At 30.4% G+C, this 22,246-nt stretch overlaps 4 protein-coding genes across 4 annotated transcripts; 2 read left to right on the top strand and 2 right to left on the bottom strand.

Moving 5' to 3' along the window:
• Positions 1-1,893: 1,893 nt before the first annotated feature.
• HELRODRAFT_190975 (hypothetical protein) lies at positions 1,894-5,765 on the bottom strand (the record flags this gene model as incomplete). The annotated part of the gene is made up of 4 exons (XM_009015901.1): positions 5,523-5,765; positions 5,027-5,501; positions 3,195-3,332; positions 1,894-2,507 (listed from the first exon to the last, which is right to left on the bottom strand). The coding sequence occupies exons 2-4, from the start codon at positions 5,211-5,213 to the stop codon at positions 1,894-1,896; spliced, it is 939 nt and encodes a 312-aa protein (XP_009014149.1). The 5' UTR covers positions 5,214-5,501; positions 5,523-5,765.
• A 7,444-nt stretch (positions 5,766-13,209) lies between these two features.
• On the top strand, positions 13,210-14,760 carry HELRODRAFT_75909 (hypothetical protein; the record flags this gene model as incomplete). Its single annotated transcript, XM_009015900.1, has 3 exons — positions 13,210-13,287; positions 14,347-14,531; positions 14,598-14,760. The coding sequence occupies 3 exons, from the start codon at positions 13,210-13,212 to the stop codon at positions 14,758-14,760; spliced, it is 426 nt and encodes a 141-aa protein (XP_009014148.1).
• Positions 14,761-14,839: 79 nt separating this feature from the next.
• On the bottom strand, positions 14,840-18,775 carry HELRODRAFT_170076 (hypothetical protein; the record flags this gene model as incomplete). The annotated part of the gene is made up of 4 exons (XM_009015899.1): positions 14,840-15,845; positions 15,907-15,938; positions 17,573-17,980; positions 18,746-18,775. The coding sequence occupies 4 exons, from the start codon at positions 18,773-18,775 to the stop codon at positions 14,840-14,842; spliced, it is 1,476 nt and encodes a 491-aa protein (XP_009014147.1).
• A 550-nt stretch (positions 18,776-19,325) lies between these two features.
• On the top strand, positions 19,326-22,002 carry HELRODRAFT_75835 (hypothetical protein; the record flags this gene model as incomplete). Its single annotated transcript, XM_009015898.1, has 3 exons — positions 19,326-19,423; positions 21,743-21,849; positions 21,914-22,002. The coding sequence occupies 3 exons, from the start codon at positions 19,326-19,328 to the stop codon at positions 22,000-22,002; spliced, it is 294 nt and encodes a 97-aa protein (XP_009014146.1).
• Positions 22,003-22,246: the final 244 nt, after the last annotated feature.

Genomic DNA, 22,246 nt, shown 5'->3' with positions numbered 1-22,246 from the left:
CTTCGAAAACAGTGCTATTTCGAATTTGTTGTTGAGGATTGATGCAAGCAGGACAAACAAAATTGGACACTTTAGATAAAGTACCAATTATTTTTGAACAACGTTTGTGACACCACTGGTTACACTGCTGACACTTGATTGAATGGTTACCTACACCAGCTTTACAAACTGAACAGGGCCATCGTCCAGTAGCTGTGGATTGGATGGGTTCACCAGTGTTCATTGCTTTGGTTTTGCTGATGTTGACTTTGAATCCATGATCGGCGAGTCTGGTGTTCCAATCTTCAAACATCTGTGCTGCATTCTGCTCAGACGTGGCTGTTGAAACGATATCATCAGCATATACTAGATTCCAAATGTCACCAGTGCGTATCGGTTTTGTGATTTCTTTTGAATTTCTTTTGAATTCATGATTTGTAATTAAGAATTTGTAAGTGAACTTTTGGACCTCTCATACTTCTGATGAGGATGTATTAAAACAGTCTGGTTATAAAAAGAAGAAATTGCTGCAAATAATCTGACAGGTCAGTTAACGTTTTTTGGTCACATCATGCAGATGCAAGAAATGGAAAAACTAACAACTACTGGAAAGATTTGAGGGAGAAAAGATAGCAATCAACAACGAATAACATTCGTGAAGTCTCAGTGTTACTTGTTAAACACCACCACATTTCAACTTCTACAAAGTGTTAAGGATCGGGTTTTGTGGAGGTCGATGGTCGCCAATATCTTGAAAGATTAAGGCACGAGAAAGAAGAATTAAGATAACCCTCTGCATAAACAATGATGGAAAATTCAGCAGTGATAACATCCAAAATTTTTTAAAATCCATTTTATTAAAGCCAAATACCAGAAATCTATTCAATTTATTTTTTGCATATTTAATACAGTATCAAGTACAAAATCATTTTTGTAATTTTTTGGAAATAGTAAAAATTCCTATTGGTTAATTAAAATAATTTCAAATTAAATTAACTTCAACAATTTGTATATCTTTTGAAACTTATTGTCTCCATATATTCAGTATATTTGAAAATCACAGCTGATTAATATGAATAAATAAACAAGTAAACATGTTTTTTTCAATAACTTTTTTTATTTTTTAACTGTTGGCAAAAAATATTAAAAATAATTAAAAATGTTGTATTTTTATCTAACAAAATTATAAATTCATAACTGATTTTTTATTTTTGAAAACTGCTTCTTAAAGGTTACAAAATGGTTTGAACTAACTAGTGCAAACCAGTAGGATGCCATGACTGAACATAGGCAAATTCTGTATTATTGTATAATCTCTTGACCATTTAAAATCTTTCAACCTCAACATATTGGGAAAAAATCATAACAATCAACGACTACAGCTTCCGAAGATAAAAATGTCAGTAAGTTCTGGTGACAACTGAAAATCAATCTCATTATTAAAATATGAATAATTTAAAAGGTAGTGCAAAACCATCTATAAAAATATAAACATGATTAAAACAATAAAACTGTAGAAATTCACAAATAATAATTCTATTCCTTCAACCACAAACACTTAACAGTTGTATAGCAATAACAATATGGTTTGGCATATTGGTATAATTAAATTGTAGGAAATAAAAAATATCTCAATTTGTTGAAAGCATCAGGCTAAGCAAAAATGATAATGGTGTTGATTAAAAATTAAAAAGAATATCGTTAGTAAATTTTAAAGTTTACAGAAAAGGTAGGTTCTCCACTCAAGAAAAAATCCTACGGTACAGAAACATTTGAAAAATATAAAATTTTCAACATTATTGCCAAAATTTAACAGAAAGTTCAAACAATAACTAAAGGGGATAAATAACTCTGAAAAACGAAAATAGTGTAAAAATTAATAAGAGATTGCAAATAAATTGACTTTAATTGAAATTAACCTGATAAATTGGGATCCTTTGTAGGCACATGAAAAGATGGCAGCTCACTAGATGTGGATGGCTGTCGAGGTGGTGGTGGGGGGTTTATAGATCGAACAGGTGGTGGCGGTGGTGGAGGACCCCCAGGAACTCGAGGTAATCCATTTTTTCCCTGTCTATGTAGCGAATCTTGTGAACTATGTGAAGTATTTGATAAAGGTGGTGGCGGTGGTGGTGGAAACATTTTATTCTCAGACGACCTAACAGGAGGTGGAGGCGGTGCCCTGATATTCATTGGTTTGTTGTTGGGTAGAGCAGGTCTCACGAGTAAATTTTTCCCAGAAAGTGTTGAAGATTGATGATTCGGTGGAGGAGGCGGGGGAGGTGATGTTATTCCTAAACCAGTGATTCGACCATTGGCTCCTCGACCTGTTAAACTTTCTTGCAAATTTATAGAGTCCTGATTATAATTAAATTTTGCACTAGCAGGGGGAGGTGGTGGAGGAGATAGATTGACACTTGGTGGTCGCACGCTTGGTGGTCGCACTCTTGGTGGTCCAGGTGGTCCCGGCGGACGGGGGGCATTAGATCTGAAACCATTTTGTAGTGGTGCCCTCGAAGGTTGTTGAACTTTTGAAGAAAAAATTTGAAATTAGTTTTACACCCTATATACTGATAATTAAAATTTTGAAATGATTAACTGTCTTCTATTTCTTAACCTCAGTGAATTTATTTTGACCAGTAAAAAAAATTGTATCCCTTACTTGAATGAACTTTTTTAAGAAATTTAGAAACCGACATTATTTTTAAAACATCGACAAATAAAATTCCAAATTGGCAGAATTTAGAATTTTTTGACAAACCAGATTTCTACAAAAAATCCCAAATTAGGAAGCAAAAAATATAAGACAGCCTAATCATTTTAAACAATTTTATCACTATTTCGTCTACATATAAGCAAAATTATACTGCAACTAAGAAACCATAGAGAAGGCAATCCAATTATTTGGTATTTGCGCATTGAAATGTGAAAACATATACACTGAATATGTGTTAAAACATTAAATAAGTGATGGATGGCATGACGGTTTTTGGATTGAAATCACTTAGCCTTGCACTGCAATAACTGGGTTTGAATGCAGAGTTCTTGCCTATCATACACATGTGATCCACTGACTCATCATGAGTATTCATTCATACAGGCTGTGTGTGCCTGTGTGTGTGTGGTGTGTCACTGATACTTCTAATCTGACTAATGCATTCAGAGAGAATAACTAATAAAAGTGATAAAACAGAAGATCCAGTTAGATTTAAAACCTGGTGGTTGTGGCCCGCCAGCCCCTTTCAACCTGGGTACACCTCCTCCAAACAAATCAGCCAAGCCAGGAGGAGCATTGGATTTTCCACCTCTTCCACTGGCTGGGCCAATTGTGCTCGTCGATGAATTAGGACCACCTAAATATATTGCATTATCATTCATTGATATATTTTATTTAAGCAATGGTATAAAGAGAAGCATGTTAATATCATTTTGAGCAAAAAAAAGTAACATAATATTGAAATTTTGTTATTTCAATTTATTTAATATAGAGATTTAGTTAAATTAATTAATATAATATGGAGATTTTATTAAATCAATTAATATAATATTGAGATTTTGTTAAAATCGAAGTAGGAGTGGAAAATAAATTAATATACTAAAACTTTACTAAAACCATATTGTGAAATGCAATTTAATATTAAATTGAAATTTTGATAAAATGAAAATAAATGGCAAACATTATACCTATTCAAATAACTATTAAATATATGAAAACTATTTTATTAGCAATTTAATTGATAATTGTCTAATGGAGAAAGTTATATATGTTAATGAAAAACAATTATCTGACAATAATTACTCATGATTATTTCAATTATCATCTAACAAAAAATAACAGAGCATCCTCTTCAGTTTTCAGATTCAATGTTGGTTCATTAGTAAATATATCATAGAATTCATGAATACAGCCAAAATGTTTAGTGATATACAATAAAACAATCATGCTAAAATTTGCTAAGAAAATAACTTCACCTTAATATGCTAAGACATGAATTAACTGAATCACTAAATCATAACTAATTACTAAAATATCACAGCTTTTTTAATCTAATAGTACCATTATGAATTCCACTATTGATAACAAATATTGTATGAAGTACTGGTAAACTCTCATTATGTGATCCCCCCTTGCATGTGACTCTCCCCGCTTCCAAGCACAGCAGCTCCATTATTTTCTAATCTTATTTCTTATTCATCAGGATCTTGTTTTTTGACTGAACAAGTATTTGGGCCCAGAAGAGACAAAATAAAATGTTGAAAGCACCAACCAAGGTAGTAATTCCTTCCTTAGTTTAAAAGAAGCTTTTTTAACTAAATTAAGATGTAAAAATATGACTAGAGGAAGTGTTAGAGATATTAAGTATCTTTTACCATAAGAATGTGAAAAGGTATAACACACTAAATGTCAACCTGAGATAATCTAGTAAGCATAAGCTTACATGATCTACAAATTTGTGCTATGTGCAATGCATTCATCAACCTTAATTAAATATATTAATTTTCTATTTACACAAAAAAGGGTGCTAGGAATAAATGTCAAGTGAAATTTGAAAAAATTACATAAAAAATAAATTTATAAAAATAAAACATAGTGATCAGGTTACTGTAAATAATTTTTTAATCAGTTTCGTTAAGGGCTTGAAATAGATGTTATCTGATATAAGAAGCATATTAAAAACACTACCATAAGGTTTGCTGTGATTAAGTCCACCAGATATTGTACCAAATTTATTAGCCGATTTTCCTGATTTTTAACATAATTAAAAAAGTCAACTATAAAACTTTTAATTTCTAAATTTATGATTATTATTTATGATTTAAAAAGTTATAAGAAACATAAAAACTAAAAAGACAATTAAATATTTATAACTAATTATTTTTACTTATTATTAATTTTCATGTATACAATAATATATAATAGTGGAATAAAGTAATTTTAATAAATAGAAACTTGAAAAAATTATAAAATTGAATGAAAAATTTTTATTTCAAAATATAAAATAGATAAGAATCATAAGATAAACCATCAAACTCAAACAGTACCTACCTTCCTTGCCAATGACAGGTTTACTTTTGTCAACCATCAAATGAGAAGACTTTTTCAAAGCCTTACCTTTACAAATATCACCCAGCAAGGCTGATCGGTTGTTAGTTTCAGATTTTGATAGTTTTGGGGGTGCTGTAGAGGAGGGAGGAGGTGGTGGACCTGGTGGAGGAGGGGGAGGGGGAGGCATGACACTTGATTTGATTTCAGAACTGAAGCTAAGTTTAACTTTAATGTTTAAAAAATAGTTTCAACAGTATTTTGTAAGTTCGTCCAACAAAATACAGTTCAATGCAAGCAATAGAATTAGAATCTTATTGAACATGAATATTGATGACTATCCTTGTTTTTTCTGCTTCATTGATTTCGATGGTGGTCAATTTTCAGAAAAATTAACTATGAAAAATGTTGGAGATGCCAAATTAACTAACAAAAAAAGTAATACACTAACTATTAAATAGAATAGAATCAGAATAGTATACTATAAATACAAAAATATAAATAAATTAGTGAAGACAGAAGGAAGAGGAAGGAAGAAACCCCTCAATATTTTTATAAGAAGTTCAGTTCGGACAATAGATTGTTCACGAAAATAAAAATAAAACTTTGTATATACCATTATAGACTATGAGGAAAAAGTTGATAAAAATTTTTAATTAGCATCAATTTTAATTTTTTTTTAAATTCCAGGGGCCGTTCCAATTTGCCAAACAAAACATTGAACAGTTATACGCACCGGATAAAGATAAACAGACGGATATAATGAAAGTGTGTTCATTTTCTTCAGTTTTGTTAATAATGTTAGGCGCTAAAAAATCAATTATTTCAATGTCCAATCATGTGTCATACATTTATAGTGATGAAAAATAATTTAGGTTGAGACTGGGATTAGGTTTAAAAATCTATAAAAATTAAGCCACAGAAATTCAACTTGAATTTAAAAAAGTTTTTGTCAATATCAACCTCATGGATATATATGATCAACCCCGAACGATTAATAATCATCTGCTAATGGAAGATGCTTTATATCCATAAAAAAATTTTAGACTGGAATTACCCCGTCGGATTTTTCTAATCACATACTTTTACTGGGGGCAAGTTTGATGGACGTCACACTACAATTTTGTGCAAAAACATCAAGGCATTTCCATGAAACAACATGGATGCTGGAGACGTGATATTTCAAACTTATATTGCCTTATCGTATTCTTCCCATTACAAACTACATTGTCTGGGAGCAAAAGCAGAAATAACGTCAAACATTCATAATAATTGATGTAGAGGGATCCCAGCAGTATATTTAAATTCCATATATACTAATTAAAATATTTGTTTTAATTAATTTAATTTAATTAAAACATAGTCTTATCTAGGATTGATTATTGTAACTCGCTCTACTATGGTCTTCCTGATTCTATACTCTATCCTTTAAGTAGAGCTTTTAACTCTGATGCTCATCTAGTTGCTCGTGCCCCTTTCTTTTCTCATATATCTCTATATCTTGTTCTTTTGCATTGGCTATCTATAAAATATAGAATAATTTTTAAAAATTGCACGTTTATGTAAAAGTCTTAATCTAAATTATTTCCTAAGTACTTATCAGATATATTAATTAAATCTAAACGCCCCGGTTTACGATCGTCTTCTTGATCTCGCTTCTTCTTAACTTGTATTAAACACTCTTTTGCCAAATCTGCTTTTGCTTTTTCTGACCCTTTACTCTGGAACTCTCTACCTACTTCTCTGACTACTTCTCCGTTACTTCCGAAGGTCAAAGCGGATCTCAAGACCCATCTGTTTTCAAAATTCATTGAGGAGCGCTGTTGAACATCGCGGAAATAGCGCTTTACAAGCTGATTGATTGATTGATTTTATTAATTATTCTATTTTATGTACATGGGTTTCGGTGATTGGCCAAATGCTAAAAATTAGGATATAAAAACCGTTGAACATGAACAATGGTTCAGTGATAAAAGCAAACGTCAATGTTTTAGGTCAATAGTACATCAAGTACCAAATTCCAATTCTGATTTGTCGATTCGACACCAGTGTGTTTAAAGTTCCCTCTTGAACTGACCAAGTGATAAACCAGTTTAAAAAAACTTTTGCCTTTTCTTGATGATCCTACTCTTCTCCTTCTTGTTACTTCGTTAGTCTTATCTAGGACTGATTATTGTAACTCGATCTACTATGGTCTTCCTGATTCTATACTCTATCCTTTAAGTAAAGCTTGTAACTCTGCTGCTCAACTGACCAAGTGATAATCCAGTTTGACCAAGTGATAATCCAGTTTGACCAAGTGATAATCCAGTTTGACCAAGTGATAATCCAGTTTGACCAAGTGATAATCCAGTTTGACCAAGTGATAATCCAGTTTAAAAAAAACTTTAGCCTTTTCTTGATGATCCTACTCTTCTCCTTCTTGTTACTTCGTTAGTCTTATCTAGGATTGATTATTGTAACTCGCTCTACGGTGGTCTTCCTGATTCTTTACTCTATCCTTTAAGTAAAGCTTTTAATTCTGCTGCTCGTCTAGTTGCTCGTGCCCCTTTCTTCTCTCATATATCTCCAAATCATGTTTTCTTGCACTGGCTACCTATAAAATATAGAATAATTTTTAAAAATTGCACGTTTATGTATAAGTTTCAATCTAAATTATTTCCTAAGTATTTATCAGATATATTAATTGAACTTAAACGCCCCGGTTTAAGATCGTCATCTTGTTCTCGCTTCTTCTTAACTCGTGTTAAACACTTTTTTGCCAAATTTGCTTTTGCTTTTTCTGACTCTTTTCTCTGGAACTCTCTACCTACTTCTCTGACTCAACCTATTATTGGTTTACGTTTAGCGTGATGGCGGCACGTTTTCTCGGTGGTTTTGTAATTTGGGTGGATTCTTGTTTTTTGCTTCTGAACAAATGAGTTCTCTTCTTTTTTACTATGACTATTTTTTTTCTATATCTTTCTACATCTTTTTCTTTAACTTGTAAATATTATTATGTCTTATTCTAGAGACTTTCTCTTAAGCTCCCTAACACTCCTTTGTCTCCGACGAGAGTTGTTCGGCGGCGAATTTTTTACTTTAATTTTAGGTCTAATAATAACAATAAAAATAATAAATCTAACTCTAAGAAAAAAATAAATATAGTTAGTAACCATAATTATATTAATAATAATAATGCTAATAGCAAGTATAATAAGAATAATAATAATTTTATTAAATCCCACTCTAATTAATACTAATGATAAGAATAATAATTCTAATTCTATTAGTTTAAATAATATAACTAGATTTAAAAGTACCAATTTCCAACCTACCTCTACATTTTCACTGTTTAATATTAACATAAGATCAATTAATAAAAAAATCGCTCTATATCCGTCAAATAATCTCTTCCTCCTTACCTGATTTTTTTACTCTTACTCAAACTTGGCACGAGGACTCTAACTCTCCCTCTCTTATTCTTGCTACTCCTGATGGTTACAGCTTCCTTGAACTCTCTAGACCTCCAAAAAATCTTCTATCATCTTCTCATTCTTCTTATGGGGGGTATCTGTCTGTTTTATAAATCTCTATTTACTGCTTCCATTAATACTTCCTTTCATTTTTTTTCTTTTGAATGTCTTGCTGTATCTCTTAAGTCTTCTTCTCTATCTTTTTATATTGCTGTAATCTATCGCCCTCCTTCTTCTTCTCTCACTTTATTTTTAGATGAATTCTACTCACTCGCTGAATCTCTCTACTCTTTTTCTATACCTTTCTACATCTCTGGTGATTTCAACTTGCACTTCAATAATTTATCATGTTCCTACACTCGTAGATTTAATGATATTTTGTCTCTTTTTAACTTAACTCAATATTGTTCTTTTCCTACCCATACTTCTGGTAACACTATTGATTTTATTATAGCTTCATCTTTTTCTAAGCCTATTAATATCTCTGCTAGTTATGTTCCTTATTCTGATTACCTTCTTAATGAATCTGTTTTTTCATTAGATTTTCTTCCTTCAAATTCATCTATGTCTATTTCTAAAAGATGCTGGTCTTCTCTTAATAAAAATATTTTTCTTCAATCTCTTACTGAAACTATTTTTGATACTACCTTACTTTCTGATGTTGATGATTTTGTCTGTGCTTTTAATATCTACATTACTTCTATTCTTGATAAGCTTATTCCTCTTAAATCTTTTACTTATAGGCTCTATTCTCGTAAGGCTCCTTGGTTTGATTATGCTTGTGTAGTAGCCAAGATAAGTCTTAGAAGACTGGAGAAAGTCTATAGGTTAAATCCATCTAACTCTCTTTATTCTATCTATGAATCTGAATTGATTAATTATAAATATCTACTATTCTCTAAACACTCTACCTTTCTTAGAAATTCTATAACATCTGCTTCAACATCTAAAAATAGGTGGTCGGTTCTATCTAAACTTCTACATAAAAAATCTTCTCACTCATCTTTTTCTGCTCAACAGGTTCATGACTTTTTTGTAAATAAAATTACTTCTTTAAGAACATCTAATTCTAATTTTTCTTCTCATAACTTTACTAAACTTACTACTGAATCTTTCTCTGTATTTACTCCAATAAATCTTTTAGAACTAACTAAAATTATTAATTCTATGTCGTCTACAACCTGTTCTCTAGATCTACTTCCTTCTAATTTACTTAAAGAATTTTCTTCAATATTTTATCCAATCATTCTCAAATTAGTTAATTTATCTCTTTCCACCTCTAAATTTCCTACTTCTTATAAGAATTCTATTGTTACTCCTATTCTTAAAAACTCATCCCTCAATCCTACCTCTTTATCTAATTATAGACCTGTAACTAATATTATTTTCATCTCTAAAATAATAGAAAAAGTAGTTTTTATTCAACTGTCATCCTATTTAGACTTTAACTCCTTGCTACCTGTATCTCAATCTGGTTTTAGGGTTCTATCCTTGGCCCTCTTCTATTTATACTCTATACTTCTGAACTACCTCGTATTATTAATAACTTTTCTTTCTCTAGTCAACTATATGCTGATGATTCTTACATTTATACTTCTTTTCCTCCATCTAATCTCAATAGTGTTCTTCATAATTTATCTCTATGTCTTTCTTCAATTATCGCTTGGTCTGACTCTATGTGTTTTAAACTTAATCCTTCTAACTTTGAATTAATTTGTTTTAATAAATCTAAACATTCTATTACTATTTCTCCTATTATCTTACCTGATTCTAAAACTCATGATGTCTCTCATAAGTTTCGTAGTCTAGGTTTTATCTTTGATTCTACTATGTCTCTCTCTTCTCAGATTAATAGTGTTGCTAGAAGCTCTTACTTTCATCTACGTAGAATAAAAAAACTTTTGCCTTTTCTTGATGATCCAACTCTTCTCCTTCTTGTTACTTCGTTAGTCTTATCTAGGATTGATTATTGTAACTCGCTCTATGTATGGTCTTCCTGACTCTATACTCTATCCTTTAAGTAAAGCTTTTAACTCTGCTGCTCGTCTAGTTGCTCGTGCCCCTTTTTCTCATATATCTCCATATCTTGTTCTCTTGCACTGGCTACCTATAAAATATAGAATAATTTTTAAAATTTGCACGTTCATGTGTAAGTCTCAATCTAAATTATTTCCTAACTATTTATCAGATATATTAATTGAACCTAAACGCCCCGGTTTACGATCGTCTTCTTCTTCTCGCTTTTTCTTAACTCGTGTTAAACACTCTTTTGCCAAATCTGCTTTTGCTTTTTCTGGTCCTTTTTTCTGGAACTCTCTACCTACTTCTCTGACTACTTCTCCATCATTTGCAAAGTTCAGAGCGGATCTCAAAACCCATCTGTTTTCAAAATTCATTGAAGAGCGCTGTTGAACATCGCGGAAATAGCGCTTTATAAGCTAATTGATTGATTAATTGATTGATTGATTGATTGATAGATTGATTGATTGATTGACTACTTCTCCATCACTTACAAAGTTCAGAGCGGATCTCAAGACCCATCTGTTTTCAAAATTCATTGAGGAGCGCTGTTGAACGTTGCGGAAATACCGCTTTACAAGCTAATTGATTGATTGATTGAAGCAACAAGGAAGAGCATTCCAAACAGATGGACCACTTTCAGAGATATTACGCGAATCAATCTTAAGCTTGGTCACAGTCGTGACCAACGTATTAGCACTATAGTTGATCTCAAATCATAGTCACTCAACACCTCCTTTATTTGCCAACATCTATCGGCTAAATATTTTGGTGCCAAATTGTTCAGACATCTAAAAACCATAACAGCAATTTTAAAAATAATTCTCTTATGAATAGGCAGCCAGTGGAGGCTGTTTAAAATTGGCATAATATGGTCACACCAGCGACAGCCGGTAACAATCTTGACGGAACTATTTTGAACTGATTGCAGCATGGCTATTTTCTTTTTAGAAACACCATACAAAAGACTATTAAAGTAGTCAAGGCAATGAAAGCGTGCATAAGTTTCGTAGCTAAACACTTTTTAATTAGTGTAAGACGACGAAACTGAAACATACACATGGCAAGCACTTTTTTCAGGTGATCACACATATTCAAATTGGTGTCGATAGTAAATCGAAGGACAGTTGAATTTCTGCAAAATTCAATTACAGTGCCATCAATTTCAACCGAATTTAAGTCAGTCTGTGACAGTCTTTGCCACGTACGAACGGGGAGTAAGTTTGTTTAAGACTTATTCATTCGAATGCCATTTTGGTCCATCCAAACATTAATCATAGAGAGACAGTTAACAAGTCTTTTTTTAAACCCATAACAAAACTAGTTGGAGTGCTGGAAACCAACTGAATGTTATCGGCAATGTAGATACATATATATATATATATATATATATATATATATATATATATATATATATATATAATTATTTAAAGATTGTATTTTCAATTTTTCTTACTAGAATTTTCTGGAAATTGTTCAATTTGTTGAAAATAAAATTATCCAAGTTCATCATGAAAATTTAATGAAACTCTTTTATTTGTCTGCACGGCGAATGACAATTTCTTCATTTTCTTTTAATTCCTTTGCAACAGTTTTAAGATCCTCTGTTAGAAGTTTACTCTTAAAATTGCCTCTGCTTCAAAATTGTAGCTTAACCGCAATGGATGAATTCACTGTAATCTTAGTTTGCCGTTCTACCTCGTTAATTTACACCTTCAGTTTTTCAATTTCTATCGTTTTTTCAGTATTGTTCGGTTCCTTTAGTTTAATCCTAAATTTAAAAATTCTTTTTGTTTATCAGCGAGGGGGTATTCACTGAGGTTAATAAACCGATCCGTTGATCCATTTCTATTTGCTCTTATTAGATTAGATTTGTCAACTTTTTATGAAATTTAACCCTTGAAGTGTATTTATAAGGAATGAGACTTTTGTATTGGGCTTTGTTGAGTTCATCTTTGATGGTAACAGCCATTTCACATCTGTTCCATTTATCTAATAGGTTATTCAAAGAAGCTGATATATGCTGAACTTTATTTTGTTTTGTTCCTAAATCCCGGGGTAAAATGAAGCAACTGCTGCTCACATTCTTACTCGGTTGTCAGGATTTGTCGGTCGGTATTAGAAATAAGCGTAAACGTTGGAAAGAGACTATATTTCATAAGTATTGTATGAATTCTACCGAATATATATAAATATAATATCAAAGCGTGATTTATCTATGCAATCAATTTAAAACAGGGCGGTTAAGGTTGTGGATAATAGATTTGACCATGTGAGCCCAACACTGGAGGAATTGCATTGGTTGCGGGCTGATAAGAGAATTGTATTTAAATTATGTGTATTAATTTATGTCTTTGAATAATGTTGCACGACAAAATATGACCGATTTGTTTACTAAAGATATTAATAAAACAGAGTTGTCAAAATATCAATTGAGGTCATTTTTGTGTGTGCCAAAGACAACCCTCAAAATTGGATCTCCAAATAAAATATATAATCATATAGAGTTATATACATATATTCTTAATAAATATTCTCTCTATATATGTATACAATATATAAGTTATTCTAGTTATGTGATATAAATATTCTAAGTATGAGAATGATCATATGTAGAATATGCGAAGGTTTCATTTCATTTAATTTGGCTATCTATGTTGTGCTGGGTAAAGTAAACTTTACGATCTACTGTTGTTTTCGTATGTGGTTGTCATGTCGAAAGTGGAAATGATTCGGCAGACTTTCGCCTTCCTTACAAGAGGAACGGGATTTGATAAAGTGTTACAAAAAGTAATTTTTTATTTTCAAAATTAGAATTTCTTGTGCAAAGATGGCTCTACCCCCTACATTGCATCGTGATTGTAGTATTAGCAGCTACATAAAATTTATTTATGTCATAAAGACACAAATTAATCATTAATCATAATCAACAAAAATATTAAAAAGATTAAAATTCACTAGAAACTAGACTAGACCGCCATATTGGCGGTAGATATTGTAAACAAGTTTGAATACCATCTATCTTCTATTTGTAATGTATGAGCAGTTTTTAAATAAACAGAAGCGTAGGGGTCATGACATCATTCTCTCTCTATCCTATAGTTTTTCATAGTACTGTTGCTGAAGGTTTTAATTTTAAGATTTGAAATCCAAACCTAACTTAAATTATTTATAATAGTAATAATATAGTATAGATATGCTTAATCATGCCTTGTTTGCCAAAATTTCACTTTCATGACAACATTGCCATTATGAATTGTATGCCTAGATCATTGAAGTTTATTTTAGCATAACAAAATGATAAAGTATATGAGCTCTGACCAAAAGTCCATAGTAATATCAAAAATATGACATATTTAAAAAAGTATTATGTAAAAAGATTTAAAGTAGAAAAAATGACACCTTATCAGCAATCACATGTGTGAATTCATACTATAAGTCAGCTCTGTAGTTGTCCATGGTGATTAGATGCTTGCAGTATAAAATTCCAGCTTAGATCACATAAGGAACTTATAATTGATTTATTTATACAAGTTGCAGATATGTTTATAAAATTGTGAACAATTGTCAAATATAGCACATAAATCATTTAACTTCAACACCATAATCAAATTGTACCTTGCTATAATTTAAACCCAATCAATATATGCCACTTTACCATATCTCATTACTACAGAAATATTTACATATGATTAAATGCACCAATCATTAACCATTATGTTAGGTTAAACCATTTAAACAAGCTTGAAGATCAGTCATATCTTCAAAAACAAAATCTTAGTAACAATAATGTTCAGCATTAAATTTATATGCTTTTTAAATTGTATAAATTTTTTCTTTTTTATCCAGCTCGTCGTGAAGGAAGCAACAGAAGGCAGATGTGTTTGTGAATTAAAAGTTGGTGATGAGCATACTAACAGAGGAAAGACTCTTCATGGTGGAATGACAGCTACACTGGTTGACATGGTAAGCACTGCAGCATTGATGACTAAAGAAAACATGGGCCCTGGTGTCAGTGTGAACATCAATGTTTCGTAAGTTTGTAACTTTAAATAAGATTAGATGACTTAATGAATGTCTTAGAAATGTTATTTATGCAGGTATATGCAACCAGCTTTTATAGGTAATGATCTAATAATTGACTCATCTGTAATCAAGCTAGGTAAAACGTTGGCATTTTTATCCGTTGAAATAAAAGATAAAGCAAGTAATAAACTGATTGCCACTGGATCACACACCAAATTTTGTTTAAAATCAAAATAACTAACTACAGTTACTTTACTTTCAAAATTTATTAGATTAATCCATCAAATAAATATTTAACATTTGTAGTTGTATTCGATTATGATTCTAAAAGCTTCAACTTTTCAAGGATGCTATTTAAGTATTTTGGTAAAAACTTTAATAATCTGCCGCATTTGTTTTTAAAGTTTCCCTCTTTATTGTCAATCCACTGCCGAAAATGATATAGCAATCCAGTGTGAGGTTCAACAGTTATTTGCCAAAGATTTTTGTAGTTTATAAATTTCATTGCTTGATGCACAGCTACTAATTTTGTAACATGGGATCTAACAATGTATTTCGATCTAATATATCCAGGATATATTTTTTTTTCACAGTATGTTCTGAAAGCTGTATTGATTTGGTAGATACTTAGAAGATGTTCAGTTGTTTCATCGAACTCTGAATAATTAGCCAATGTATTTTCGGACCATTGAATAGGTATAAAAACGTTTCTCAGCATATATGATCCTATTATAGGCTGAAAAGTTTGCACATCCTGTAAAAGAACATTTCTAGAGCTCCATTCTGCAGAAGCATGCCTTAGCATTTCAAACCAACTATTGTGAAGTTGGGGAACAATTAATTCATCCATGTCAGAAAAAACTATAAACTTATATTTCAAGAAATTTCTGTACAGGCAATCATTTAGAGCTGCTAACTGAGCAAAGTAGTGAATCTCAATTTCTATTCTAGGATCTTCAGGAAATGGATCCACATTAACTGGTAGGTTCCAATTCAAAACATCAATGATACCTTCTTTTTCATAAAGATTTAATGCTCTTTGAAGTTCATCTCCAACAGAATGTTTATAAAAAGTAAAATGATTGGCTCCAAAAAGTCTGTTAATTTCAATCATTTCTATCAGTTGACTAACGTTGTTGTAATTATTATGTAATGGGGTTACACATACTGAGAAATTGTACAAAGAATTTTTCATGTAAAAAGAGTTATCTTTGATTTTAAAAAAACGTTTTTGCTCTGAGCAGGGTTTAGTAGAAAGTGAAACTGCATATGGAGTGGCCACTTTATCATTCCAGTGACAATTAAAAAAGAATCCTGCATACCTGTGCGTTTATGTAAAAATTCTAAAACTAATTTAAAATTCAATTATTTACAGTGGCGTACCGTGTGAGAGCGTCAAAATGATTGTCAGAACGCTGAATATAAATTATGTATTTTGCAATTTCAAAAATAACGTAAATTTAAACGTTGTTTAATCAGATTTTTAATTTAATAAATTATTATCTAATTTTGAAAGTCCTTTTATAGATATGCTCTAATGAATTGTTAAATTAAAAATCTCTGCATTGTTAGTTCGTAAATATTTGTAGACATTTAACACGAACAAAGCAAGTGAACCTAAGCTGGCTACTTTTCTCAGACAAGTGTTGCCCTTACCGACCAATATTTAATTTTATACTCAACGATCACCCGAATCCATGCTACCTGGAAGTCCCTGCACCAATTATAATGAATAAGTGACGTCAATGTCGCTTTAGCTTCCGGTTCCAGCAATTTAGTAGTGGGAATAGTAGGTCAACACAAAGCAAATGCCATGTGCTTGTACAGACAGGATTCAATACGATTTAAAAAATCAATTATCGAGAGATTCACCCAGAAAACGACAACGCGGTATCTAACAACTGGAAACGTTAGATGAAAAGTTTGGATTTCTTTTGAAAATCAACAAATTGTTTGCTATCGTTTTATAGTTTGCTGTGGGTGTCACAGCAAAATTGTAAGAATCAGTTGAAAAAGTTGTCTCAGCTTTATTATCTAAGTTTAGCATGCCTCAACGATGTAGAAAATGCAGGTTTACAATATTTTCAACTTTTTTTCATAGATGTTATCACTTTTCCAAACAAATCTAAATTGCCTTTTTAAAACCAGCCATAAAACTGCCTAGGTGCACACTGCACAAACTTGTTCTGGTTTTTTTAATTTTATTTTAAATAGTCTACTTTACCAATTTTCTCACAAAACTATCTCTTCTGTTTGTTTGTTTTTACATGCAATGAAAAATCTTTACCGCTTTCATGTGTCATTACAATCAGCAGGACTATATACACTGAATGCTAGTAGATAATATCATCAACAAATTTGTGGTTTTTATGATACTGACACTAGTATCAATTCTACCCGATAATATTTAAAATTTTTAGTTGCTTTTTTCCGATAATTCTGTATACACCTGTCAGCTTCAAATTTTAGCTTATACCTAACCTCGTAATTCTGCATCAATTCTTACTGCCATTTTTTAATCTTCATAAATTCCATTACCTTAACCAGCTTTTCTGATATTTACGGATACACATAGATACTTTCTATAAGAAAACATGATCTCATGGAATCTTAATTGAAAGAAAAATTTTAAACATTTTTTCTGGAGTCAGATGAAAAATATCAGACTTTAAAAGTTCCGACTCTGATTCCTGTAAAAACCTACGACTCCAATCAACTGGCGACACCTTGATAAAAAAAAGTCAAAACAGTTAACTTTAACAATGACAAGGCTGTTGAAAATTTTGCAGGTGCAAAATTATTAAAAGTATTTACATATGGAAGTCATTCATATTCATTCATTTTGTTGTCACACTCAAGCTTTGCATTACTTGCAGAAGATGGTTCATGTACCAATACAGATTATATATTAATGAAAGATAGTAGGCACTGACAAGCCTTGCCGCCCCAGATGCCTGACACCCTCCTTTTGGTACGCCATTGGTTGTTTGAAATTTGGTTTTAAAAATATTTGAATTTACTGTTTATTGTGAGTCTCTGGAAAAAGAACTTGTTGAACCATAACAATTTCTGGTTTGTCTTTGTCATGAAACCATAAGTAGCAATATTTAACATTTTCTGAATAACTTTCTACGCCCTTAGATATAGCTACTAATTTAACTTCATACAAACTTTCACGTTTATCTACATATGCTGCATAAACAAAAGTCTCATTAGATTTTTCATTACCAACTGATTCCCAAGAGTCTTCTATTAACTTCGTGGGTTTTTCAAGAAACTTATCACAAATACTAACAAAATCGTTATTTTGATACATCTTTACAGGAAAATCTAGAAACTTTTCGACATTTAAGAACTGTTCTGGAAGAAGCATGTCCATAATTCTGCCAGCATTCTTTTTCAAAGGATTTCTTTTGGATTTTAAATTATTGTTGTGAAGGTTGTCTTTTTCATTGTTCTTCCGAAATGAAAAATAGGTGTATGTCAAAAACAAATTCACCAGAAATAATAGAATTATAAAAAATAAAATGGATTTGTATGTACCAAGGACTAGCATGATATTATATATTATTATATATTAACTCAGGATGATACATTTTACCAAGAAATTTTTGATAGGAAAAAGACTCTTCTTCTAAATTACTTATTTTTTCATTTTCAAAATATTCATCTTTTAGATTGTCTGGTTTCCACTTTGATGAAAAATTGATAATTATTTATTGGAAATGCAAAAACTAAATTGACTTGATCCTGAAAAAAGCAACAAATATTTTGAAAGAACATTGATAAATAAGGAACTTTAGTATAAAAATTAATATGAGGCAATTTATAATAATTATATGATATGGTGAATGTCATTAAACTCAACGATTATGAATTAAGTTATAAGATGGATCTATTATAATTATAATATAATTATATTATTATCTGATAATCTTTCTTAAATAATTATTGCCGTAAGAGTAAGTAAATAATTATTGTTGTGCTTGTTATGACTTATATCTTAAAAGTTGAAAGTCAAATCACTTAAAATTTAAATTCCTATTAGAAAATCTAATCAATCATAATAGATTATACAATACATGGATTATGATTAGGATAAAAGATTATTAGAAATTAGATTAAAATTTAATCATTAATTAAATGATAATATTATATATATAATATAAAAATGCAACACACAAGTCACAAACCAACCCAAGTTCAGGTTCAACGAAAATACCTTGCGATGGCCGGTTATTTCAATGAACATTTTGACATGAATTAATTCAATATTATTTAGCAAATTTAAACTAAACTAAACAGTCTATTTTCAGACATCACAACTGCGTTTCCTACTCCAATGACGTCTCCGTGCGTTATATATAAATTTTGTTAACCTAATTGCACTTTTTATGTTTATATGTATATTTCTAAAAGTGAACTTAAAAGTGTTATGGAAAATAGATTTTCTTTTTAATTTAATTTTATCATATACTTATAATGCTTTAATGCTTTTGGTGTCATATCACGCCATGGAATTATATAATTCAATGTATCACGGTTTTGAATATATTAATATAATTTAAATTGTTATTTTACACGTTTAATTTTACCATGAAAATTAAACTGTAGTTTTGGTCATCAGGTATAACTAATTAATTACAACTTACATAACATTACATCATATTATTAGAAAAATAGAAACATTTGAATACAAGTTAATAAAAACTGTAGTATATATATTCCAACATTTATCTAGAATAGATGTCATTTTATCACTCGCTGTTTAATTTTCTATTGTTTTGTTTTAATTTTTAAAGATGGCTTCTCTGGGACGGGCCGCTATCAAGTTGGGCAACAATGTCAAAGAGATTCGAGTACATCTGTGCCAGAAATCTCTATCTAGCAAAGGAGTGAGGTACTCCGATTGCATTTTTTTCATATTTATTGTAATCAGTACTTGTAATTAGTGAAAAATACTTTAATTTTGTACCTTTTTAATTTTGTTTTAATTTATTTTTAATTTAACCTTAACTTTGCTTGGATTTGGACTTACCTACGAAGTGCAATGATTTGCATATGCATAAACGCTTTGCCATTCCGCATGTCATTAATATATAAAAAATATATATAATATGTATAATATATTATTATATTTGGTAATCTTGAAGATGGCAAAGTGGTTTTTCCAGCATATATTCTAAATTATAGTCAGCAGTATAAAAAACAACACACAAGCTCTTTCGGCATAAGTTTACATTCACTATCTCTAATAGAGAGTAAAATAAGCTCCTCCTACTGAAATTCGAAAAGTGCACTAAGATTAAAATAGATGCATGTGCTTTTGCCTTTTATATGTTTTTATTATAATATTATTATTATATGTTTTATTTTATTATAATTTGTACGTATATTACACGTTATCTATACGTATATTATAATTTGCAAGTAGAATTTAGTAAAAAAATGTGTATAATGTATATGTGCATAATCGGCGGAAAGATATATTTAGTTTAACTTTAGTTGCCCCATGTGAGAAGCACCTCAATGATTATACCTCAATGGTTGAGCATTGACGTAGACATAGAAATTGACCTATAACATTACTCTACGGGTACCAAGCATTACAATTTAGGTTAGATTTTGATCCGAAATTGTTCAAAGGTAGATTGCATTGTCAAGCGTTTTACATTATTGTTTTTTTTCAAGTTCAATAACATCTGAAAAAAATTACTCGAAGAACTGTTTTCCTTTTTTTGTATTTTGGCTGTTGTGTACATTATACGGTCGCTAACCAATGAACATGCAAGCTGTATTTAGTTTATTAGTTGCACCGTGGGTGGAGCTTATGAGTCTCTTTAAACTTTTGACTATAAATAAATATTGCTGGAAAAACCACTTTGCTGTCTCCGGGATTACCATGTCATGTCATGCAGAAAGGAAGTAAAAAAGAAAATTCTACGTCCAAATTTTTAACTTCTTAAATAAAAATAAGTAATTAAGTTTTTATATGGAAAAATTTTGTAAAAATAAATAAAGATCGGTGATTTTGTTCAATGAAAACGTACTTTGGTAGAATAACATTCTTGAATAGAAACCCCCACCTTGTGGATGAACAAATGTTAATAACGACATTTGCCCGTTTTAAAGCAAAACTTTCATTGGCATTTGTCTAAGCAATGCATTATAATTTGTTTACGGTTGAGGTCATGTTTTGTTATCGTTGTTAATGTTAAGAATTATTATTAAACGGTAAGGATTCTAGTGGCAATGTTTAGAGTAAATTTTACAGTAAAAGCTCCAACTTTCCTTTCATAATAACACTGTGGGGCACCTGGCTTAGTTATTTGAACCGTGCATAACCAATTGACCATGTCATGGTACAATATTTTTTGTTCAGAGTTATTTTTATTTTATATATTTACATTTAATAAATTATGCATTGCACATCATACACCATATATCTCATATGCTCTTAATAACCGTTCTTATTTTCAAATAATAATCATAAAAATATGCTTACTATGATTGCTAGAATGAACAACAGTGGTGATTACGTTACTGAATAATGTTTTGCATTTTACAAGTTGAAATTTTTCAAGTTTATTATACATATACATATGTATATAGAGTACAGTACCATATAAAATACTATACCATATATGGTCTCCTTCAAACACATATGTTTATATATATATATATATAGAGAGAGAGAGTTGAGACTGTTTTAGATACAATTGTTAAGAAATATCACTGAATTTTCAGCTTTAAAAACCAGAAACTGATCAAAGCTGAAAATGCTGTGATATTTCTAAACAATTGTGTATATATAAATATATATATTTATATATATACACACAATATCTGCCAATATCTGCAATCGCTCAGAATGCCTGGACTAAAGCTTGATGACTTTAAGAGGAACTTAAAAACATATTTATTTTGACATAGAAATACTTTATCGATTTGTACTTTATTGACCTTCACTTTATTGACACTTCATTTATATTAGAGAGCGCCTTCGAGAAATTTCAATTTTATAATGCGCTTAATAAATTGTTGATAATATATATATATATATATATATATATATATATATATATATATATAGGCATCTTGTCTACTTACTCTAACTATATTTTCAAAAACAGGTATTTTTTCATGTCTGATAATACTTTCAGTTTTGAACAACGACTATTGCTATGTGATTAATTGACTACCTATTATTTAATTCTAGAGATTTTATAGAACAACAATATGTTGAGCTGAAGAAAACCAACCCAACATTTCCTTTTTTGATTAGAGAATGTAGCAATGTAGAACCAAAAATATGGGCTAGATACGGTTGGTTATAATAATTAATTTGTATTGTTTTAGTTTTCAAGTTTTTGATTCACATTATTTTTAGAATTTGGAAAGGAAAAATCTGTTTCGCTTGCAAATTTAACAAGTCAACAGGTATCAGAAACACTGAAAACGATGTCAAGTAGTGGGTAAGAAAAAACTGAAAGCAACTGTGACGACGAGATGTAGTTGTACAACTTCAATTTAAAAATATTTATCTGTTTTCCTCCAGAGAAAACTTTTTTCACTTAAAAAATAAATTATTTTAAAACTGTCAAACGTGTTTAAGCAGTGATACTATAGAACCAATAATTAACTATTGCTAAGCGTCAGTTTACTAACCTGGTTTAAAATAAATTTTGTTGACAGAAAATTAAAATATTAGGAGTGCAGTTTG

This window comes from Helobdella robusta, assembly GCF_000326865.2.
Source record: "Helobdella robusta unplaced genomic scaffold HELROscaffold_17, whole genome shotgun sequence".
In the NCBI taxonomy this organism is placed as follows: Eukaryota; Metazoa; Annelida; class Clitellata; order Rhynchobdellida; family Glossiphoniidae; genus Helobdella; species Helobdella robusta.
This window is presented reverse-complemented; position numbering and strand designations above follow the sequence as displayed.